Here is a 22,644-nt window from a genome sequence, read left to right as displayed (position 1 = left end):
TTTGTTTCACCCGAGATCTTCTTGGCCAAGATACTTAGAAACTACAAGACAAACACTACTTTTTTCAAAGCAAGCCTTACACCGGCAAGGCTTCAAAGCAATCTCAAAGTAAGTATATGAAAAATAGGAATTTATTTTTTATAAATGTGCAAAAGGTCAAAGTGGAATTGGCACATTTATGAAAGGGCGAGTTAAAAATATTCTAGAGCAATTAAATGCTATGCATGTTTCACCTATATAAAGCTCGTCCGAATTCCCAAATATTCATTCAAGACCGTTCACCCAAATCGCAGATTGAAATGCTTACGCTGCAAATTTTTGAGGCATTTGCAATCATTTTATGTGTATACTTTCTATGGAGTCGAAGAAGATTTTATATTATGATGCTAAAGTTACCAGGACCAATGGGCTTTCCGTTTATCGGACTTGCCTTTGAGTACATTCGCCTAAAACGTAAGTAATTATATTTTCGAATTTAATTAGGTAAAACTAAAAACGTTTTTACACAGGTAAGATACGCCTGCGTACCATTTTATTTAAAATATATGGAAAAACGGTATTGACTTGGATTGGCTTAACTCCCGTCCTGGTGACCTGTGAACCTAAGATCCTTGAGGACATTTTCACGTCTCCCAATTGCAGCAACAGGAGTTCTGTGGTGGACAAGGCCATTTCATCATGTTTAGGACTGGGCCTTCTGACCCTAAAGAGTAAGTGAAAAATTCTTATAATTTCTTGTTTCTTAATTGACAATCAATTGTAAGTATAGATAATCATTGGAATGAACGACGAAAACTTTTGTTACCATCGTTTAAGAATAATGCTGTTCTAAGTTTTGTGCCAGTTTTAAACAATGAAGCCAATTTCCTGGTGACCTTACTCGCGGAATTTGTCGATGGGGGAGATATAAACTTACTTCCAGAACTCAATAAATGGTCATTCAAAATAGCCGCTCGTAAGTAAATAGGTTGCTATATTCTTATTTTATTAACTCTATAATTTAAGAAATTACTATGGGTGATGAAGTGAGAAATCAAGCGAACTACCAGAACGGAAATCTTTTGGAAAGCTACAAGGCGTATGATTATTTCTATCTTATATTAGTAGATTTATTTATACTCTATTTATTTTATAGCCTTAACAACCTAATACCCATTGGTGTTGTAATGCCTTGGCTCAGGAACAAGTATCTTGGAAAGCTATTTAGCTATGAAAAACGACGACTAGAGGCCGCAACGCAGTCAAATGCATTCATCAAAGACGTACTTATAACTCAGAAGTCAGAGATTTCCTTCTAAACATATGCATATTTTCAGATAATAGACAAAAAGCTGAGTAGCACAGATAATAGCTCAGAACCGGCACTAATTGACCGCATTCTCAATCTTGTGAGAATCGGAGAACTTTCTTATGACGACGTAATGGGGGAATTTTCTAATATCATATTTGCCGCATCCGATACTTTATCTATAACAGTCAACAATGTGCTTATCCTGATGGCAATGTTTCCTAAATACCAGGATAATGTATTTGAGGAGCTAGCAGAGGTGTTTCCTTCAGGAGGAGAATTCGAAGCCAGTCATGCGGATCTGGAGAAATTAGTGAAGCTGGATCGAGTTTTGCATGAGACTATGCGTTTAATACCGGCCGTTCCATTACTGATAAGGCAAACTTCCCATTCTATTCAACTATCAAACGGATTTTATATTCCAGAAGGCGTAACCTTAATGATAGACATTTTTCACACTCATCGTAATAAGGATATCTGGGGACCACAGGCTAATGCATTTAATCCCGATAACTTTCTGCCTGAAAATAAGCGAGCAAGGCCACCTTATTCCTATTTACCTTTTTCGAAGGGGAAGAAAACATGCTTAGGTGGGTAACTTTCTTATAATTCCTTTACACTATTATAATATATTATGTACTTAGGTTGGAAACTCTCGCTGATATCTGCAAAGCTAGCTCTAGCTAAAATATTACGAAATTATATGCTGAGTACCACCTTTTTGTACAAGGACCTTAGGTTTATAGACAATACCACTATGAAGCTGGCTGAGCAACCATTACTAGCAGTGAAACGTAGAATATAATCATTAAAGAATATTTCCATACTGTTAGAATGCATGAAATAAAAACCTCAAAGTAACCTTATTTCAACGAACTTTTCTTACTGTCATAGGTTCAACCCGGCACTTTTAATAGAAAATCCATTCGAAATGAACACGATATAGACTGCAAACACTTTCCAAATTCAAAGTGTCCCAAAATGTTGGCTCTGGCCAGGAATTCGTGGTGTGGCCAATTGCTGTGTCGCGTGGCGAACATCGAAGCCCGCTGCCCGTTCTCGAAGTCATCATCCGGCGGAAAGCAGGCCGAGAAGAAGGGCAAGTACAGGATTGTGATGGTTCGTCATGGAGAGTCCGAATGGAATCAGAAGAACCTATTCTGCGGATGGTTCGATGCCAAGCTATCGGAGAAGGGGCAGCAGGAGGCCTGTGCCGCTGGCAAAGCGCTCAAAGATGCCAAAATTGAGTTCGATGTGGCCCACACCTCGGTGCTGACCAGAGCCCAGGAGACACTCAGGGCCGCCCTAAAGTCCAGCGAGCACAAGAAGATTCCGGTGTGCACCACGTGGCGCCTCAACGAGCGCCACTACGGCGGACTGACGGGACTGAATAAGGCCGAGACCGCCAAGAAGTTCGGCGAGGAGAAGGTTAAGATCTGGCGCCGCAGCTTTGACACCCCACCGCCGCCAATGGAGAAGGATCACGAGTACTACGCCTGCATTGTTGAGGATCCGCGCTACAAGGACCAACTGAAGCCGGAGGAGTTCCCCAAATCCGAGTCCCTCAAGCTCACCATCGAGCGCACCTTGCCCTACTGGAACGAGGTCATAGTGCCCCAGATCAAGGATGGAATGCGTGTCCTGATCGCCGCCCACGGCAACAGCCTGCGGGGCGTGGTCAAGCACTTGGAATGCATCTCTGACAAGGACATTATGAGCCTCAACCTGCCCACTGGCATTCCTTTCGTCTACGAACTAGACGAGAGCCTCAAGCCTTTGGCCACGTTGAAGTTCCTCGGCGATCCGGAGACGGTGAAGAAGGCAATGGAGTCGGTGGCCAACCAGGGCAAAGCCAAGTGATCCGTGATTTTGGGTATACCCAGCAGCCTCCGAAGAAGGTCAGAGCAATCAGCTCAATGCACTTGTATGCCAAACAAAAGCGGCGAATCGAAAGTGGTGCTCACTGTGGCCAGGCGAATGTCAAGAAGCAAATAAATTTATTTGATTTTAATTGACAATGAAGAGTCAACAACGATGGGCTGGCTGGCCGTTGGTCTCTTGGTCTTGGTCTTGGTCTTGGTCTCTGGAACTCAGGCGACGGTTCTGGGTCCCAGGGTCTGGGTCTGGATGTGGGTCTGGGTCTGGGTCTGAGCCAAAGTCCAGCCGTATTTATATGTGTTTCCATTGCGCTCGTTTAAGAAATCAGGGAATCGAGTGTGTCGCGTCAATTTTAATTGCTGCGGGATGAGTCTGAGCAGCCTCTGGCATTCCGAACGGGTCGAATTTTAATTTGTTTAAATGAAATACTCATTTAGGGCTTATTGACAAACAAATTGAATTGATTGATCTAAATGAATTTATATGCTGAGCGCGGTGCCCAGCGAGACTCAGATTCCCTCCGAATGAGATGCGTTGAGATGGATAGGTAGGTGGTTGGAGTTTTGGTGTTTAGGTTTAGTCTTCTGAGCATTTGACCCGTTGCTAGCCGTCTACCATATGGGAGTTAATTTGGGGCCAGATTTTCCATGTTAGGCTCGCCGAGCGTGGCGAGCTTTGATCCAGTAAATTGAGAGCGTGAAACGAGCTAGGAGACGGGCACTCTGCTGGCAAACTTGGGTCCTCTGCAGGATCATCCTTCCATGAGGGCTGTGCGAACTACAATATCTTGCTGACTAGTGTGGCGCGAAGAGGCTGAGCTCCACATTATTTGAACCTAATTACACAGACGCAGTGGAGCCCAGACCGAAGTTAAAGTTAAAGTCAAAGTCGGCGCCCCGTCAAATTGGTATACCAATTGCAGCATAGAAACGGCGGGAACATAAAAATGTTTGCACTTCGTTTTTGTCGCGCATAAAATCTAATATCGAATTACAAGGCCCGGTCTTTGGAGAGGAGTCCAGAGTTCGCAGAACAGTGTGCGTGTCAGCGAAACTTTGTGGCAGGCTCCGTCGACCAAGCGCTCCGGCTCCACATCCCCACGTCTCCACATCCTCAAGCTCGCATCCACATCCCGCTGCCATAAAGAAACTGAATTGAGTTAAATGCGCGATAAATTGCTTTTTGCATTTATCATGGTCGCCCTGGCAGGCGGCAGCCCAAGTTTTCGCTGGAGTCGGGCCAAGCCTAGACCACGAAGATGGCAAGGCGACTCTGTGGACGCCACACCCGGACTGCCGAACTCCTCCACCCTCCCTCTGGCTGTGGCGAATATTGAACAAGATTTTTAATTAGTCGCCAAAGCGTAGAAAGTGGGGGGATGTGACCAAGAACGCAAGACTTCGAGGAATTTAGTCAAGTTCGGGCAGAGACTCGGTTTATTTATGCGCTACAGGTCGGTATTTATTGGGCCAAGTCTTGGTTGATCACCTGACTGATGTAGGGCAGAAAACTGGACACCCGCGTGTAGACGTCGGGTCTGCCCTGGGCACAGGTGGATGATCCGTAGGAGACAATTCCCACCAAGTGCGGCTGCTTACCGGGCCTAATCAAGGGTCCACCAGAGTCGCCCTAAGTTTGGGAAAGCATGATTAATTCCGCTTAGCGTGATATTACTTTTTGTTTACTCACCACACATGCCCCTTGACCCTGGACAGCCAGTGCGCAGATCTCGTTCCGAGTCACCCGAAATCCCTTTTGATTGCAATCCTCGTTCGAGATGGTGCGATAGTTCAAAGCCTGCAGCTGATCGGGCAGAGTCGCCGAGGAAGTGGATGGACTGGTGGATCCCCAGCCGGTGAGGCGTACCGGAACCTTCTCGCCAATGCGATCCGAGCCACCGATTAGAATTGTACTGATATCGGATCGCTCCAGGCGGAACGGCGGAGTAACCTTGACCAGGGCAATGTCATTGATAATGCGAGGATTCATCGAGTACTGGGGATGGACGTGCTTGGTCACCAACCGGTGACGTAGTCCACCGGCCTTCCAGTTAAGCGTCCCCACGACCACGCTAACGTCCTCGACCTTCATCTTCTCCATACAGTGGGCCGCCGTAAGGACGTGCTGACCGCTCACAATGGATCCTCCACAAAAGTGCTGCCAGCGTCCACGTCGCTGCATTTGCAAGGACACCTGGAAGGGCACCGTCTCGTTCACGCGCTGTCCTCCATTTATCCTAGTGGGTGATTCGGTGGTCGAGGTTACCACGTCAGCTAGTCCTTGGCGAAGGATCAACAACATGCAGAAAAGCTGTAGTACTACCATTTCAAAATACGATCACGATTCAACTGTTGGAAATGAATTGCATTCCACTGCAACCCATCCATTTTATACATCTCCATGCAGAACAGCCTTATCATTTATTTGGCAATGTAAACATTTAAATTCCGGTGATCTTGAAATGTAATGTGGGCTGAATCGGTGTGACCTTTCCCAAATATCTCCTACAAATAACACATATGTGCTCATGTACACTTAACAAAAATACTTTCCTTTTTGTACATTAATGTAATTCAATTTAATACATATATTTAAAGATAAACATTGGCCAGATCTATGTAATATATACCATTTTCAAAAATTCGGATTCAAACAGTAGTCGAGGAGATCCCACCTGCTGCTCCGCTCCGTGCTGCCCAGTTGTCGCTTTGCGTGTCTGGTTATCATAAGCTAGCCGGGATGCGATCCTTCGATGCCATCATAATACTGGGCTTGACAGAAGCGCCTACCTGTTGTCATCAATTAGGTAACACGCTCACGCGACCGATAAATATTAAGGCAGCTCTAGCCGAATCCCCATATCGGTATCTGTCTATCTGGGCGACTGAGAATTCGTATCTGGTCGCTGTTCCCTGGCATGATCTCTTATCTGATTTGCAAATAAGAATCTGTTTAATTTGCCAATGCTCGAGCGCAAAACCAACGCCAGATCGCTGCATGTGTTGGTGTCCAGAGTCATAATTTATATTACTAGTTGGAGAGGAGTGGAGTGGGATTCCTCTGATTCGCTGGAAGAACGAGGTGCTGCTTGTGGTGCGATCCTGGGCAAATTAAGTACTAAAATAAACGACCAATTTACTGATTATGCAAAACACGCAATTAATTTTCCACTTGCAAGCGAGTGCGAAAATTAATTGCCTGCGAAGTGGAAAACTCATTCGACTAACCAGACTGATCCCGTTTGTTTATGTGGGGTTCCGTCATAATCATTTGCATACGAGTCGATGCAGAGGAAAGTTTTTCCAACCTGTTCTTGATTGACCCCAAAAATCAACATGGCTAGTTATACCCTTCCAGAGCTGCTACTGTATTTAAAGCCTGATACATGCACACACATAAAATGCCACTTCTTCTCCCACTCCGGACAGATCATAAAACCAGCGGCTCTGCTTTATAAACTCGGCCAATAAATCAAGCTGAAGACGTTGGCGGCAAAGAGACAAACAAGAACACAAGTCCCGAAAACAAAAAGCCCATAAAAATTGCACCGGCAATGAATGTGGCCTGTTCTTCTGGGCCACACGCACAATTCTACAGAAGTTGGCTGGCGAACTGGCTAACTGACCAACTGGCGAACATGGCCCAGAAGCAGAGCCATCCAGCGGGGCAGGCAATCAAACAAAATGTCATAATAATGATGGCGTCCCGTCGGAGCCGACGGGCAGGATGCTTATCTTGTTAACACCGAACCGATCCACCAGCCCTTCAAGAGGAGAATATGGTCTCGGGAACACCGCTGATGATGAAATGATTAAAGTGCACTTTATTAGTGGGAATTTTGAGCATCGTCTGCGATTTTTGCCTTTATCATTAAAGCGGTTTTTTGTGACTGCTGGTTGTGCAAACTCGAAACTGTTTAGCAGCTTAAAGTGCAAAGTGGTTGTAGGAAGTAAGAATAATATGTATATGTGCACTTTTCACTAGCTTATAACAATAGAAATGATCCCATTGTTTTTTAAAACTGACATTGTTTTTTTCCTCGATTAAATAAAAATGTATAGCAAACTTCTTGGTGTGTACATTTTCTTGATTAAATTTCGCTCGCTAGAACAAAGCCTAATGAGTTAACACAGGGATTAACCCGTCAACCTTAAATCTCCTAAAGACGCACCAAGCCCACATGCAAATTAGAGGCGGGAATCAAGCATAAAGTCTGCAGATAAGTCATGCCTTGACAGGGTGGTCCAATTAACAATTGGAGGCAGGAGGCAACACGACAGGCGCCAGAGTCGGATTCAGATCCGCAGACACATCCTGTAGATGGAGTCTCTCGCTCTCTGGCGATATAATAAAGCCATTTCGGGTTCGAATCGGTTCGCTGGCTAGCAGCTTCGTGGCGCTGCATCGCCGCCCAGGACAATTAACACAGAAGTCCAAAGATCAAGACCTCAACGGCAGCCAGGATGCAAACGGAGGAGCAGCGGGAAGCGCGAAGGAGTCGCTACGAAACCGAGAGGTGTGCATAATTAATTCGCGCCTGTGCGCCACACACACAGTTGAGGCTGGTCCGTCCAATCCGGCTACACCCGAAATGATTCATTAGCTGGATGCAATCAGGCCCGGAACTGACACATCTGACTCCGAATGTGGACCAGATAGCGCTTCCATGGCCCGCCCATGAAAGAAGCATTGGAATTGAGGCAAAACTCGAGGCTGCAATGAAGCCTGATTTGCATCGAACATGTGGATGGCCCTGGATGGAGCTCCTGTCTGGATGCGAAGCTCAAACTGCAACTGCCTCCGAGGTGCCCGAGGTGTCCAAGGTGCTGATTGCCAGCGGCAGGTCTCCTTGTCTCCTTGTCCGCACAATGAATTAAAAGAAATGTCCGCTGCCGTGGCAGGGGCTTGTTTAATCGGAATATTTAAATTATTCGCTGATTAAAACTCGAAGGCAGATCGCTCTGAAAGGAGGAGGTCTTGGTTAGTAGACTGCCTTTTATTCTGATGCTGATTCTCTTAGTACCTACGTCCTAACTTTGCGTAGGTGTTATTCTCGGGAATCGAGGTAGCTCACTCATCACCACAGATCTTTAGATGATGTATGGGTTCCAGAAATAGTTGGTCACTTAAGCTGTGATTAAGCAAAGGTAGTATCTATATAACCTGTTTAAGTTGCCTTCTAAGTGAAATAAGTCTTAGTTGGTTTATACAACAACCATTCCCAATTGTCTCCCCTTACCTACTGTCGGTTCCTATCACATAGACCATTGCTATCGCTTCCCAGCGACCTTGTAACCCATTACAAGAGGTGGGACGACCGCCCACAGCTGCATTTGATAAAATTCAAATGAATCGAGCAGAACGAAAAGCCCCAATTAATTGGGACTCTGGCATGCCTATATAAACCTCGGATGCACTGCTAGTTTCAGGCTCAGTCTAACCATGAACGGAGTAACTTATTTTGTGCTACTTCTTAGCTCTACTTTGTTAGCTCTAGGTGGAGTTCAAAGTAAGCCCATGGGCAATGTCATCGATTGTAAGTGAAATTTATAACTTAACCAAAGAGTACTGTATACATTTTTCCACGATTATCGCAGTGGACAAGTATTTCGAGGAGGCAGACCTTAATTCCCAGGAGCGAGTTGTTGGCGGTTACGATGTGCCAGAGGATGAATATGTTCCCTACCAGGTGTCCATGCAGTTTCTTACCCGCAGTGGAAAGATGCGACACTTCTGTGGTGGATCCCTGATAGCCCCAAATCGCGTCCTTACCGCTGCCCACTGCGTCAATGGCCAGAATGCCAGTCGAATTAGCGTAGTTGCTGGGATTAGGGATCTCAACGATAGCTCCGGCTTCCGATCGCAGGTGCAGTCGTACGAGATGAACGAGAACTACCAGGAGCTGGTGACTAGTGACATTGCCATCCTCAAGATCGATCCGCCCTTTGAGCTGGACGAGAAGCGTGTGTCCACCATCGACGTCAGTGGATCGGACATGGTAGGTGCCGATCAGGAGGTTCTCCTCACCGGATGGGGTTCTGTCTTCCACTTTGGCACAGGTCCTTTCGCCAAATATCCCACTGTACTCCAGAAACTCGACTACAAGACACTGAGCAATTCCAAGTGCAAGGAGACGATGACCCAGCTGACGGACACAGAGATCTGTGCCTTGGAAAGGTTTGGCAAGGGTGCCTGTAATGTGAGTAGTATATTCAAGTGGAAATCGAAATAATGTTAGCTAATTTTGAAATACTTTTTAAGGGCGATTCTGGCGGTCCTTTGGTGATGAAGAGTGGTGAGTCCTATAAACAGGTGGGCGTCGTCTCCTATGGAACTGCATTCTGTGCCTCGAACAATCCTGATGTCTATACCAGAGTGTCCATGTTTGACGGTTGGATTAAGGAAAGAATGGTCTAAAGCAATATCACAATGTACAAATTGTCAAAACAAATATTGGAATATCGATCGCGAGTTATTCAAATATATTCTGATAAACTCTACTTTACCAAGTCAGTCAAATGTGGCATTATCGTTGTCCGTAAATATGTCTTGCAAATTCGTAATTAGATATTTGCATACCAGGTATCTGGGCTGCGTTACCAGCAGAAGCTCTCATTATAATTTCAATTTCAAGATCAAATATAATGGCATAACCAAGTAGCCAAGGTGACCCAGATATTTTGCGATACATATGCAAATTCTTTCGCCAATGTGGGCTAAGCTCTTATTTAAGAAGTGTGGCAGGTGCAAAGCCAGTGGCATTAGCCAAACAACGATGGGTCTAACTGAACAACTACTGCTGATCGGAGTTGTAGCTTTGGGAGGAGTCTTCGGGAGACTGAATTGTGAGTTTGAATTGGAATCAGTAACTCAGAATCCCCTGGTAACAGACGTGTATATTGTTAAAGCTCGTCAACCCAGTGGGTATACTCCACATCGTATTGTTGGAGGCGCTGACATCCCACCAGGCGAACATGTGCCCTACCAGGTTTCGCTGCAGTACAGAACACGCGGTGGTCAGATGCACTTCTGCGGTGGATCCATCATCGCTCCCAATCGCATCCTTACTGCAGCTCACTGTTGTCAGGGTCTCAACGCCAGTCGCATGTCTGTTGTGGCCGGAATTCGAGGACTGAACGAGAAGGGTTCCCGCTCCCAGGTGCTATCCTACAGCATCCATCCCAAGTATCAGGAACTGGTTACCAGCGATCTTGCCGTGCTGTCCATCAAACCTCCGCTGAAGTTAAATAACTCGACCATTAGTGCAATTGAGTATCGATCGCAGGGGAAAGACTTCGTTGGTGGAGGAGTTCCAGTAACCTTGACGGGATGGGGCCTCCGCTTACCAGTGCCCTTTCCCTTCTTGGATAATGTGAACTATCCCAATGTTCTTCAGCGCATGAGTTACCACACCATCTCGAACAGTGAGTGCAGGAATGCGGGCATGGAGAGCGTTACGGATACGGAGATCTGCGCCAGAGGACCTTTTAGGGGAGCCTGTTCGGTGAGTTGGATGATAATACACTAGCTAGATCATAGATTGATCTTGTTTCCAGGGCGACTCTGGCGGTCCTTTGGTAATGGAATCCAAAAATGGATTACAGCAAGTGGGCATAGTATCCTACGGGCTGGTGGTGTGTGGTCTATACATCTCTCCGGATGTCTACACCAGAGTGTCTACCTTCAGTGACTGGATAGGAAATCAAACAAAATCCTGAAGGAGAAGAGGATTCCAGCACTTTTCGATCAGTTTATTCACTTGCAGATAACATCAATTTAACAACTAAGGGAAAATTAATAAACACAGCATGGTTTCATCTACTCAGCTGCGGGAGCTTCTTCTGCGGGAGCTTCTTCAGCGGGAGGAGCTGCTCCCTCTGTCGGAGCGGGCTCCTCAGCGGGCGGTGGCGGTGCCGCTGCTTCTTCTGGTGGTGGTGGAGGTGCCGGCTCTTCGGCGGCTTCCGGTGCAGCCTCTTCTGCTGGCGGTGGGGCAGCCTCCTCAGCCGGAGCTGGTGCTGCTTCATCAGCAGGCGCCTCTGCTGCAGGAGCTTCCTCCGCTGGCTGAGCTTCCGCAGCCTCTTCATGAGCTTCTGGCTCTGCTATAGCAGTGGCCGAAGTTCTGGCCGTGGCCGGAGCAGTGCCTGGGGCAGATGGCGGCACAGTTCCGGGAGCAGTTGGTAATGGTGTTGGTCCGGCTGTTATCGCAGCAGTTGTCGGTACTGTCGAGAGATTTACGTCGTCATAGCCATCCTTTGCTGTATCCGGTGAAGAGCTAGCATCCACTTCAGTTGGTTCCGTTGGTTCGGCACAGGGGTCTACGATTGGCTTGGTAACCACGCGCTGCAAATTTGGCGTAAAAAATTAAGAAAAACAGTTTAAAATATAAATATATATAATGTAAAATAGTTTTTAACTCTTGTTACATACCAACATAACCTTGCGGAAGAATCTCTGAAGAACGCTCGCTGCCTGTTCCCTGCGCTTTTCCTCCCCGTCGTCCTCTTTTTCCTGTTGGATTTAAGTCATAACCAAGTTTAGGGGCAGACTTTTAGAAGTAGATTCACTTACCGCTGCGCAGACACAAACGCAAACTTCTTGCGGGAACTGGAGGCGAACCCAGTATCCTCGCCAAGCCGCCTGGATCGTGATGGCTGCCTGGTTGCGCATGGCCTCGTTGATACGCTTCAGTTCCCTGTCCCGGAAGTACTGGTAGAGTAGCTCCGTTCCATCGGCTCCACGTTCGGCGGACATATAGGCGTCCACGAAGCGCTTGTAGGCACTCTCGATGGCCGGCCGTGACATGACCAGCTCCTCGTCGGTAAACTTGCACTTCTGCAGCAGCTCCTCTAGGATGTCCACATCCTCGAACTTAATCGCCTGCTTGCCACGCCGCATCTCGCAGCGTCGTTTCTCGAGGAAGTTACGGAAACAGTCCTCTAGAACCTGGCCCATCAACTCGGACTTCTCCTTGGAGAGATCACAGACACAGAGGTCCGATATTATGCTGTCCACCTGGCGCAGAGAGCGATCCAAAATGGTCTTGGCCACTGTAAGAAAATACAGGCGTGCGTAAAGAAAAGTTTGATACTTTCTACATCCTGTGGGAGTACTTACCCATAGCCTTTTCCCTTGTCACGATCACCGAATGTAGATAGTCGATGATGAACTGGCAGAGGCACTCTTTCTTCGGCTGACACCTTAGCACCTCCCGTGTAACATCTGATAGAAGTTCCGGCAGACCCTCTGGAACATTAATCGCCTGCTGGCGCATCTTGCCACGCTGGATCAAGTAATTCATCTTCGTTTTTCAAAAGTATAAAGCAAAATTCTATAATTTTGAACAGTTTAGCTGAGAAGAAGATAATAATTCGGAAATGGTTCAGTTTTGAAATCCCTTTTAACCGGTCTACTACGTTAAGAGCAAATGAAAATAATAATTTACAGCGCTCTACAATGATTTTTACACGGACTGACTGCGAAATACCTTGCTGATGTAAGGTGCTCAGTTCTGTTTACTTAACCTAGATGGCGCTAGCAAAAAGCTGGTTTAAATGTTTAAATGGTGAAAAACAATAATGGGTTATATATTCTCAATTTGATCCATGAGCTTAAATGTTTCAAAAAACTGTCTCACACGTGTTCCTGAAAATTCCCAAAGTCCACTAACTTTGTAATATGTAAGTTGAAAAATTGTAATGTGTACTTGTGTTTCATGTGGGTAAAATGCACCTTGTACCTTTCAATGAAAGTGGGTGTGTATCGGAAATTAGCATTGCCTAATTTCGTATTCAGCCGGTATAGGAAATCAACAGGGTTCTTGGTGGATTCTTCTTTATCGAAATCCATTGAACCGCTTTCCCTTTCTGTTCTTTCAAATGATCTTTAACCCAGAAACTTGGTAATTTCACAAAGTTAGCGCCAAAACAAAATACTTTCGATCATTTTAGGTAGTACTATATAGTTGAAACACTTTATACGAACACAGTGGCGCAGTGGTGACTTCGGCGCTTATCAATACCATTTTTAAATGAAACTTTAAAATTTGTTAAAAACCGATTATAAATTACAAATTTGAAACAACTAAAATGATTTTAGTAATTCTTATACTCAATTAAAATCAATTTAAAAGAACCATTTTACAAAATCGATTAGTAGTTTTTAATAAACGGGACCCCCTTTCAATCTCCTCCCATGAACTTCGCCTCAAAAAGCTGCGTATAAAAGCTGTTTTCCTCGGTTGTATTTCGATCGGCTCGTCGACGAGTGCGAAAAAGCTTTCACTACCTCGATCGCAACCGGCACCACGGGCTTGGGATCAGTTGGCGACGGAATGCAGCAGCTGATCAGAGTGGCGCGGACGTTGGGTGAGGAACTGGGTGATTCCCGGCTGACTGGATGATCGATTTGCCGCCTCCGTCTTTGCAGGTCAACGCTCGAGCGGCGCATGGAGTGCGAGGATAATCGCTGGTGGAAACCGGGGAATCGCATGCCTGGCCGCCCTCTCCGAGACCCACCAGATTCTCCAGAAGACTTGCCGGGAGTTCGCCAATGCGGAACTGGCCCCCAAAGCGCGACACCACGACCGGGAGGAGCTTTATCCGGCGGAACAGGTCCGACGGTTGGGAGAACTCGGTCTCATGTCAGTGACGGTTCGAGAGGAGTATGGTGAGTTCCTATTTCAATTATAATATTTACAATATTTACATAACATAAAATATGTGATGTTTTCATTTTTGAAATGGTATATAAATAGATCATACTACTAGATTCCATTCATTAAATATTGATTTTTCAGGTGGTTCCGGATTGGATTACCAGGCCTACGCGATTGGCATGGAGGAGGTGGCTCGTGGTGACGCCGCCGTGTCCATTGTGATGGGCGTGAATAACCTGTACCTGGGTGCAGTGCAGCAGCATGGAACCGAGCAGCAGAAGCAGGATTTCCTGGTGCCGTACACCCAGGGTGAGCACATCGCCTTCTATGCACTATCGGAACCTGGAAACGGATCGGATGCAGGAGCTGCCAGCACCACGGCCAAGCTGCAAGGGGACAGCTACCAAATAAACGGCACTAAAGCGTGGATATCAAACTCCAAGGAGGCCAGCGGGGGTATCGTCTTTGCCACGGTGGACAAGAGCATGAAACACAAGGGAATCACTGCCTTTCTTACGCCCAAGGATGTTCCAGGACTCTCCATAGCCAAGAAGGAAAGCAAAATGGGCATGCGCGCGACTTCGACTTGCCAGCTGGTGCTGGAGGACGTTCACGTGCCGCGATCCCGGGTCCTTGGAGCTGCCGGTGATGGCTTCAAGATCGCCATGCAGTCCTTGGACTGTGGCAGGATCGGTATAGCCGCCCAGGCCACCGGTATCGCACAAGCTGCCCTGGAACTAGCCGTGGATTATTCGCAGAAGAGGGTGGCCTTCGGAAAGCATCTGGCACGGTTGCAGCTCATCCAGCAGAAGCTGGCCGACATGGCCACGCGGGTGGAGATCTCAAGGCTGCTAACGTGGCGTGCCGCTTGGCTGAAGGATAATGGGCTGCCAATCACAAAGGAGGCGGCCATGGCCAAGCTGCATGCCTCCGAGTCCGCCACCTTTTGTGCCCACCAGTGCATCCAGATCCTGGGTGGGATGGGGTACACCACCGATCTGCCTGCGGAGCTTTACTACCGCAACGCCCGCGTCACAGAGATTTACGAGGGAACCTCGGAGATCCAAAGAATTGTGATCGCCAACGCAGTGCTGCGGGAATTGGGAAAGGAGTGAAAGCCATTGTTGGTTTTTCTTTATTACTGCTGCCAAACCAATCAGAATTCTTGCTTTTACACTTGTTGTGTATGTAAATTAGTTTATCTATGCCAGACAAATGCATTTAATAAAGTATATTTAAACAAATGAAACCTGGATTTAGAAAAATATCTTTTTTCGATTAAATGAGGTAATTCCCCTAACTATAACTCTTTATGTTATATTGAAATGTAACGGCTTGCACATGACAGCATATCTAACATTTTTACCAACAGAGAAATGTAAACTAACATAAATTTAACAGTCATAGACAGTCATGAGAGAAAATATCGATGTTGCCAGTCATCGATACATAATTCGATTTTATTACAGCTGCTCCCTTGTTATTGTTTTCTTAATTTAAATAAAACTAATTTGACGGCTAAATGACGGCCAATTTGTTAAACCTGAACGTGGACACGCTGTTTGAGCAGCACAGCGTGTCCGAGATAGACGAGGTGCACAAAAAGATCCAGTCGGTGGTGGAGAACAAGCGCGAGGAGTTGCGCACTCATGTCGGGTGAGTGATGTGGCACCTTCAGAAGATTTGCTGCTTAAACATTCTAAATCTTTAAGGGAGCGGTACCGAGATCTTTTGCAGGCGGCTGACACCATTGCTGCGATGCAAACGTCGGCCGGGACACTTATGGAGCAAGTGCGACACGTGCAGGCCAATTGCCGCAGTCTAAACGAGCAGCAGCTCCTGGGCTTCCAGTCAACTGCCAATGCAAGTGCTAAAGATGCCGCACTGAAGGAGAGGAACGCCGGAAAAAAGCTGCAGACCTACTACGGCACCATGGCTCAGATTAAGTTGCTTACTGCCCTGCCGGAACTAATCTGGACGCACTTGGACAACGATCGCTTCTATGCCGCTACTGAGTTGTTCATCTTCAGTCGCCACATCAGCACGGGCTTGCAACTGGACGGCCAGAGTGCCCTGATGCAGAAACTACCGGTAGCGCGCAAGCAATGGGAAATCCTGCGTCCCTTTCACGTGACCATCAAACAAGCCATACTGACCGCACTGGAGAGGGAGGAACTCCTACAAGAAATGACTGTGGACTGCCTGCAGAGCCTTCTCTTGCTAGACAAAAGCGATTTGAGTACTGTGCTGAAATCCTTCTTGAACCTGCGCTCCTCAGCCTTTCTGAACTGCCTGCAAAGCGGTCCATCGGAGCCACGTCGCGTCAAGGATCGCATTTTGGCTAGCTTAAACGTGCTCAACAGCACCGTGGAGCTTCTGGACAAGTGTCTTTTGGGTATGTTTCCATTCGCAGATAGGCACACAACATTATTATTGGAACAATCGGTCTTTTCTCTCGTACAGGTTATAGCCTTCTTTTTAGCCGCTTGGAGGAGTGTGCCTCTTCTACGTGTCCACCCAGCATCAACCGAATGGAGAGTAGCGAGCGCCAGCTGGTTCATCTTTTACCCGAAATCATCGCTGGTTTTAAGCCACAATTTGATGTACCTCAGCTAACACCTGAGCAGTTGGGTTCTTCACTTCAACAATGGCTAGATAAAATGAACGCCTTGGCAGCGGCTCACTTGCAGCAAGTCTTTGCACTAGTCACCAACATGCAGACCATCCAGGACATTAAGTCCGCGGCCAGAACTAATGGTCGACCGGATTTCGTTCGCCTAGAACAGCAATTGCATCTTAAGCGTAGCCAGTTAGACTTCTACGCCAGAAAGTACGTGCCGTTGATCAACGCCAGAGTACGAGAGATAATTCGCAGCAGCTGGGCTTCCGCCATGAAGCTGACCTACGAACAGGTACTATTGCTTATTGAAGCCGGTCAGTCGCAACCGCCTCTACAAATTTGGCGGGAGCAGAGCGATGATTTGCCTTTAAGCTTGGCGGCAGCACTCAGCGATCAACCAAAGCGACTGGCAAATCGGACGAAGGGCTATGACGGCGCAACAATAGAACTGTGTAAACGTTTTGACTCACATCTGGCGGATATCGTACAGGAGCTGAATGTGATGTTACAAGAACAAACGACGAGGGCTGAGGACAAGGTTTCACTTATCGAGTTTCTGCGCGAAACGGCCGAGGAACAGCTGACAGAGTATTTATCCAATTTGAAAGGTTTAGAGCTAAGGGAACGCCCTGCTCTGCTCCTGGCTTTGAGGAATAGTCTCGCCTTGGTCGAGCTGTGCCCCAATTTAAAGTTGTGCTTCTGCCAGCCGTCCAGTTGGCGGCAGTGGACTGACAACTCGGCGGGATTGGGAATTGAGCATTGGCAGCGCATTTGTGGCCTGATCGAAAAGGAGATGCTATCCTTTTGGCTGGTCATCGTTGACGATGTGTTGGCCGGCCACAATTGCGAAGAGAAACTGCCAAAGGTCATTAATCATGAAGTGGTTCTCAGCGACTTTGCGGTAATTATATGGAAAGAAGAAATTTATTTGTAACGTAACATAATTATATTCTTGAGTAGCTTTGGCAGACCTTGACACTGGAACAGCGCGACGAGGACCAGGAGCAGAGTGTTCAGTCAACCATTCGAATCCCCAGTCAGCCGCGACTCTCTCTGCAGACGTATCTTCATCAGCTAATTCAGGCATTGAATTCGGTTGTTCCCCAAACTCTGCCACCCAAGGTATTGCAAGCATTCATTCAGCGGCTCATAGGGAAACTGCTCTGCCACTACGAGGGATTGGCCCACGCGGAATGCACCAAAGCCAGTCAGAATATTGCCCTGCAACTATACTTTGATCTTAAGTTCCTGGAGCGCGTGTTCGCCATTTCACGTGAGGAGAGGACTCTCTACGACCAAATCCACGCCCAGCAGAACCAACTGCGCGACTACATAGATCCCTTTGACTTCGAGCTGTTTGCCGAGCATATAACCGCTCATGTGTCCCGAGCTGCAAGCCGTCTGCAGGGTGAACTGGGAGTGCTTACTCCCTCGGCAGCTGCTCCCAGTCAGGGTGCAGCTGCTGCCAGTTCTTTGGCCCATGAAGCAGATCCCAATGTGCTGTGTCTCAGTTCTTCCGGATCCACGTCGCTGTGGTTCCCGCTGCTGCCCATTGTGATGCCCCAAGCTGCCGGAAGAGTTACTAGCGCAGAGCGGAAATCTCCGATCCAAGAGCCAGTTGAGAAAGTGAGTATAAAGTGTGATGATATAGAGGGCTGTCGGTGTTGGCTTCAAGAGTATAAGCTTTACTATTTGGTGGTGTATTTAAAATTCTAAATTGATTAGCTGAAGCATTAAACCGACAGCCCTAATAGATATAAAGTTTATCTTTTACCAACTTTATCAAGTTATAATGCTACGTTCCCATGTTTCTTTCCTAGGATTTCTATCGACTGCATTCCTAAGTCAATAGTTTCAACATTTGCTCTGGTTGGGTAGGAATGTTATTTGATTGTTGATACTTTGTTATCATTCCTCGTTTGCATGCTGCATGATATTGATTGTTTAGCCAATACTTATTAAGAGTGAGCAAAATAGCCGCATTGCTCTTATTAAGTGCTTCATTTCCAAATTTGAAAACCTCTTCAAGCTGAAGCAGCAGTTTAATTAAACTAATTTGGTCCATCCAGCAATAAATAAACCAGAATGCCGCAAGACAAATTTTAATTAGGTGCAACTTTCTGCCGCCATTTCCCAACCACTCCTCCCTACTTCGTCCGCAAGTGGTTGGCAAAAGTTTCGCTTGAAACCCAACCCGAAATTTCCAAGTGGATGGCCAGAACATCGGCAGAATGATTATGTATATATTACGGGCGCGTATACGAGTGCCTTAGATGGTAATTAATGAATCGCTGCAATTATTGAAATCAAATCGCTGGGCAAATGTTAATTTATGGCAGTGGCTACTTGGCCGTTACTCGCATGTTTTGTAATTAGCTGCGATCTCCGCCGGTATAAATCGTTCTCTAATTATGTTTGCTTTCCATTTGTTGCTGTTCGCTGCTCGCTATAAATCTGAGAGTCCAGCGGCAAATTAACAGATTAATCAGACAAACTACCAATTAATAGTACTAATTAATTAATAACATCTCCCATTTTATCCCTCTATCTCAGACGGCGACAACGACGCCGACGAGGAAGTCGGGTGGCAATGGAGCCCGCAAGGGAGACAGCAGCAAATCCAAATCGAGCGCAGCTTCCTTCTTTGGGATGTCCCAGGAGTGGTTTCGCTAGAGGATTCAAATCAAGTGGCCTGTGAAGTGCATTCGAGCGGAATGCGGATGGGATGCTCTTCTATTGTTAAGCTTAACCTACATAAATATATCCGAACGTACTTGTAGTAGAAGAGGCGGGCAGCGCCCAGTAAATTGTAAGAAAGTCACATACATTATAGAGATACTCGTATATACACCCTGATATCACTTTTAATTTCAACTTAACTCTAAATTTGTAATTTTTAATGCGCTTTGATGTTGCCACGGTTGCTATTTCTTGCCTCCCTTCTTGCCACCGCCTGCGGCTGCCTTTTGGTCTTGTCCTTTCTTGGCTCCACCTTTGTCACCGCCGCCTCCATCGCCGCCTTTGTTTTTATTTCCGGAGCCACCTCCGCCGCCGCCTCCGCCACCACCGCCGCCCTTTTTCTGTGGGCAAAGAAACACGGAAAGATTTCGCTTTGAGCTGGGACCGAGCAAATAACGAGCCACGGTTGTTTAAGGTTGCCCAGCGAAGTCAGTAAATGAGAAAAAGGTTAGTTGTGCCAGGATTGCAATGGGGGGACCCTTGTTCCAAAGCACCAGGAGTTCTCTAATTACATACAGCAGCAGCTATTATCCGCATGATAAAATGTAATCTAACCATTATTTGTGGTCTACAATAACGTATTAATACAGGTAGCACGAAACACCTTCCTAAAAAACTGTATGCAAGGCTTAATCTCAAAGTTAATAGTTCTAGTGCACTAAAGTTTTTTTTTTTAATTTGGCAATGCTTTTATAAATTTATGTTTAGAAAGTTGGTCAACGAATTATTTTAAAATTGTTGGAAAGTAGGGATAAAGTTAAATATTGTTAAATTGCTACTTGGAAGTTTGGTGGGACCATGAGCTGAATGAGCTGGCACTAAGATGAGGATTACAAGTAGTTAGACTCACAATTAGAACGCAAGTTGCATAACACAAATATTGCTTACATTGCCCCCGCCTCCACCACCGCCACCTCCTCCTCCACCGCCGCCGCCACCACCCTTATTTTTGCCCATTCTATCAACTTCTTGGGAAGGCAATTATTTTATTTATTTGGTTTAGTTTGCGGTGCTTGCTGTTGGCTTTGGCTAGAGTAAACTTATGCCAGAGCTGGCAAATTGCAACTAATAAGCATCGCCATTGCCGCACAGCGAAATACATGAAATTAAATCATTTGGCCAGAAAAAGAAGGCCAAAATGAACGTTGAGAGCAAAACACAAAATGCGCAACAGCCAAAGGCGGAAGGGAAAGGCGCCAATGAATTTGGGCGGCAATGGGAGAGGGGAATGGGTTGATTGCGATGACCAGGGGGATTTGGCTCCGGGTAGAGGAGACCTGGCTGCAATGGCCAATGGCTCTTAACTGATTTAATCACCGCCCGGGCACCTCTCTTTGCGGCCGGAAGAAATGGGAAGTGTTTCTCTTGCGGCGACCGTTGGATTATTTTGTAGTGCTTCTCCTCCATCGCTTTTTGGCTCTTTGCTTCCGATTGCGATTTCGATTCTGTTTCTGTTTCGGTTTCGCATTTGCATTTGGCCATATGCGCCCATGGCCATGGCATTGACATTGGCCACCTCTCGCATTTCTGGTCTGCGGCCAATGGAAGGCAATACGTCGGTAATCCCACGGCTCACTCGCGAATCCCACGGATACGGACAGTGCAACAAGATGCTATTTATAGATGCAACGCGAATTGATGGTGGTGATAGCCTAGGCCAAGAGAGATTTTGGCGGATTTCAATCGGAAAGAAATGGCCCAGAAGGCGATTGAAAGCGCTAATGTATGCAGAAAGGGAAGAACAGGAAGATTGAATGAGGGAGATAAACCAAGGAACGGTAGAATTGATTATGGGTCTAGGGAAGTAATTTAATTGGAGACTATGGGCAACCTAAAAAAAAGTTAATCAGCACAGATATGCCATTTAATCTCCATCGCACTTTCTTATGTATAATATCTGATTTTTATTATTTGCATAGACTTGTTTAAAGTTGTAATATAAGTATATTGAACATATTTAATAAAGCTTACCGAATAAACTATGCATATGAATAACTTATCCGACTGTTCCTATGGCCGGTATATACATATATCATATATCTGGTTTTGATTATATAATAATCATATATTTATAATTATCTTTCAATAGACCAAAATGTAAGCATTACATTACAAATTTGGTTACTTTTATCATTGATAAATCATTTTATTAAATTAAATAGCATTTGTGTTTATCAAATTACATTGGATAACTTTAAAACGAAAAACTTACCATGCTGATTTAACTTTACTGCTTTAATTACTACGCCAGTTCAGCAGGCGGATTCCTAATTGGACTGGAATACATTTAACAGCTTTCCACCTGCCTGAGTTCCAAAGAAAACTATCCGAGTCTGATTTTCTTCATATGCTAATTACAGTTATCAAAAAGTTTTTCTGTCGCTGCCAACGGACACTGGAAACTCAATGCATACATAATGAGACATTCTACTTTTCCTGCAGCTTTTCCTTCGGCTCTCCCACTTTTCCCCCCACAACAGATGTTGGAAAATGGAGAGCGAGCAAGAGAATAAGTCGGAACACCCGTTGGTGTCAGCTAATTAAATTAGATGTTCTATATGGTGAGCCGTAAGTGAAACCGATATCATGCAATGAAAATGAAAGCACCACGACAAGGAGAACTCAACAAGTCGAAATCTGCACATGGCAACTAGCGCGGAGCCAAATTAGAAGTGAAAAGTATGAAATAAGCTCATAAAATTACGCTCACACATGCTCGGGAAAACGCATTTGCAGCAAAGGAGCTGGAAAAGGGGGAGGGAGACCCGTATCCGCAGGCGAGGCTAACAAAGTCGCAGGTCCGGACATTTGCTGCAGGTGCGGCAGGCGAAACTTGCACCTGAAAGATAAACCACCTTACCTGGCGAGCTGGACAGACACTTTGAATTTAAACGAAATGGGCGGACTTTCTGGGAATGGCTAAATACATACGGAAAAGCGAGAGAGACAGTCGGGATAAGTAAGGAATTGGCTCTGTAGAAGTGCGGAACTTTAATTAAGTTTTGGTTCTCCCAGCTGACTGACATCTTGAATTACAAATGAAAAACTTGTGTGCGGCAGCCGAAGGGAAAGTGGCCAAAGGAAACGGGTCAAAAGAAGCGACACAAAAAAGATTTAAAAAAAGTGGTATAAATAAAAATAAGAGAGAATGCTATAGTCGACTTCCCCAACTATCAGATACCCGTTACTCAGCTAGTGAAAATGCGATCGCGAAATTTCATAATTTTTCTGGGAATATTAGTGTATAAAATTAGAAAAAATTTAAAAATTGTTTAAAAGTGTGGACGTGGCAGCTTTGGGCGGTTTGTGGGCGTAAGAGTGAGTGACGGACATAGTCAGATCTACTGGACTACTGATCCTGATCAATAATATATGTACTTTATATATACTTCTGCCTGTTACATACTTTGCAACGAATATAGTATATCCTTTTTCTCTACGTTACTCGTATACCAGTAACGGGTA

The 22,644-nt window shown here is 45.9% G+C and overlaps 9 protein-coding genes and 2 non-coding genes across 13 annotated transcripts, besides 1 other annotated feature; 6 read left to right on the top strand and 5 right to left on the bottom strand.

Moving 5' to 3' along the window:
• Nucleotides 1–262: 262 nt before the first annotated feature.
• Cyp313a5 (Cytochrome P450 313a5) lies at nucleotides 263–2,153 on the top strand. Its single transcript, NM_141911.3, has 7 exons — nucleotides 263–453; nucleotides 510–710; nucleotides 770–955; nucleotides 1,006–1,078; nucleotides 1,136–1,262; nucleotides 1,317–1,878; nucleotides 1,933–2,153. Exons 1-7 carry the CDS (start codon nucleotides 300–302, stop codon nucleotides 2,091–2,093), a joined length of 1,464 nt encoding a protein of 487 aa, NP_650168.1. The 5' UTR covers nucleotides 263–299; the 3' UTR covers nucleotides 2,094–2,153.
• A 64-nt stretch (nucleotides 2,154–2,217) lies between these two features.
• Pglym87 (Phosphoglyceromutase 87) lies at nucleotides 2,218–3,302 on the top strand. The gene has a single exon (NM_143784.3). The coding sequence runs from the start codon at nucleotides 2,270–2,272 to the stop codon at nucleotides 3,146–3,148; it is 879 nt and encodes a 292-aa protein (NP_652041.2). The 5' UTR covers nucleotides 2,218–2,269; the 3' UTR covers nucleotides 3,149–3,302.
• A 1,219-nt stretch (nucleotides 3,303–4,521) lies between these two features.
• Nucleotides 4,522–5,534, bottom strand: CG3916 (uncharacterized protein). Its single transcript, NM_141910.2, has 2 exons — nucleotides 4,856–5,534; nucleotides 4,522–4,795 (listed from the first exon to the last, which is right to left on the bottom strand). Exons 1-2 carry the CDS (start codon nucleotides 5,489–5,491, stop codon nucleotides 4,628–4,630), a joined length of 804 nt encoding a protein of 267 aa, NP_650167.1. The 5' UTR covers nucleotides 5,492–5,534; the 3' UTR covers nucleotides 4,522–4,627.
• A 3,073-nt stretch (nucleotides 5,535–8,607) lies between these two features.
• On the top strand, nucleotides 8,608–9,665 carry CG12256 (uncharacterized protein). The gene is made up of 3 exons (NM_141909.2): nucleotides 8,608–8,702; nucleotides 8,764–9,365; nucleotides 9,428–9,665. The coding sequence occupies exons 1-3, from the start codon at nucleotides 8,609–8,611 to the stop codon at nucleotides 9,581–9,583; spliced, it is 852 nt and encodes a 283-aa protein (NP_650166.2). The 5' UTR covers nucleotide 8,608; the 3' UTR covers nucleotides 9,584–9,665.
• asRNA:CR43477 (antisense RNA:CR43477) lies at nucleotides 8,698–9,623 on the bottom strand. Its single transcript, NR_048377.1, has 2 exons — nucleotides 9,420–9,623; nucleotides 8,698–9,358 (listed from the first exon to the last, which is right to left on the bottom strand).
• Nucleotides 9,666–9,927: 262 nt separating the features above from the next.
• Nucleotides 9,928–10,956, top strand: CG17404 (uncharacterized protein). The gene is made up of 3 exons (NM_141908.2): nucleotides 9,928–10,011; nucleotides 10,075–10,670; nucleotides 10,723–10,956. Exons 1-3 carry the CDS (start codon nucleotides 9,942–9,944, stop codon nucleotides 10,882–10,884), a joined length of 828 nt encoding a protein of 275 aa, NP_650165.2. The 5' UTR covers nucleotides 9,928–9,941; the 3' UTR covers nucleotides 10,885–10,956.
• On the bottom strand, nucleotides 10,899–12,560 carry Rsbp15 (Radial spoke binding protein 15). Its single transcript, NM_141907.2, has 4 exons — nucleotides 12,281–12,560; nucleotides 11,735–12,213; nucleotides 11,594–11,674; nucleotides 10,899–11,506 (listed from the first exon to the last, which is right to left on the bottom strand). The coding sequence occupies exons 1-4, from the start codon at nucleotides 12,462–12,464 to the stop codon at nucleotides 10,985–10,987; spliced, it is 1,266 nt and encodes a 421-aa protein (NP_650164.1). The 5' UTR covers nucleotides 12,465–12,560; the 3' UTR covers nucleotides 10,899–10,984.
• A 756-nt stretch (nucleotides 12,561–13,316) lies between these two features.
• asRNA:CR46012 (antisense RNA:CR46012) lies at nucleotides 13,317–13,908 on the bottom strand. Its single transcript, NR_133379.1, has one exon.
• CG4860 (uncharacterized protein) lies at nucleotides 13,483–15,066 on the top strand. Its single transcript, NM_141906.4, has 3 exons — nucleotides 13,483–13,530; nucleotides 13,592–13,831; nucleotides 13,962–15,066. Exons 1-3 carry the CDS (start codon nucleotides 13,497–13,499, stop codon nucleotides 14,933–14,935), a joined length of 1,248 nt encoding a protein of 415 aa, NP_650163.2. The 5' UTR covers nucleotides 13,483–13,496; the 3' UTR covers nucleotides 14,936–15,066.
• A 194-nt stretch (nucleotides 15,067–15,260) lies between these two features.
• Nucleotides 15,261–21,155, top strand: Cog1 (Component of oligomeric golgi complex 1). 3 transcript variants are annotated; one of them, NM_001275567.1, is made up of 6 exons: nucleotides 15,261–15,476; nucleotides 15,533–16,215; nucleotides 16,284–17,341; nucleotides 17,401–18,066; nucleotides 18,261–18,314; nucleotides 18,994–19,289. In NM_001275567.1, exons 1-5 carry the CDS (start codon nucleotides 15,343–15,345, stop codon nucleotides 18,282–18,284), a joined length of 2,565 nt encoding a protein of 854 aa, NP_001262496.1. In that variant the 5' UTR covers nucleotides 15,261–15,342; the 3' UTR covers nucleotides 18,285–18,314; nucleotides 18,994–19,289. The 3 variants fall into 3 exon arrangements, with proteins under 3 accessions (NP_001262496.1, NP_001262497.1, NP_650162.1); NM_001275568.1 differs by lacking the exon at nucleotides 18,261–18,314 and having other exon boundaries at nucleotides 18,994–21,155; NM_141905.3 differs by lacking the exon at nucleotides 18,261–18,314.
• On the bottom strand, nucleotides 19,288–20,446 carry CG14742 (uncharacterized protein). Its single transcript, NM_001260145.2, has 2 exons — nucleotides 20,068–20,446; nucleotides 19,288–19,520 (listed from the first exon to the last, which is right to left on the bottom strand). Exons 1-2 carry the CDS (start codon nucleotides 20,134–20,136, stop codon nucleotides 19,365–19,367), a joined length of 225 nt encoding a protein of 74 aa, NP_001247074.1. The 5' UTR covers nucleotides 20,137–20,446; the 3' UTR covers nucleotides 19,288–19,364.
• A 1,164-nt stretch (nucleotides 21,156–22,319) lies between the features above and the next one.
• Nucleotides 22,320–22,603: a mobile genetic element.
• Between the last annotated feature and the right edge of the window lie 41 nt (nucleotides 22,604–22,644).

The sequence above is a fragment of the Drosophila melanogaster genome, chromosome 3R, assembly GCF_000001215.4.
Source record: "Drosophila melanogaster chromosome 3R".
NCBI classification, from domain to species: Eukaryota; Metazoa; Arthropoda; class Insecta; order Diptera; family Drosophilidae; genus Drosophila; species Drosophila melanogaster.
Note: the sequence above shows the minus strand (reverse complement) of the source record. Positions and strands in the feature narration are given on the sequence as shown.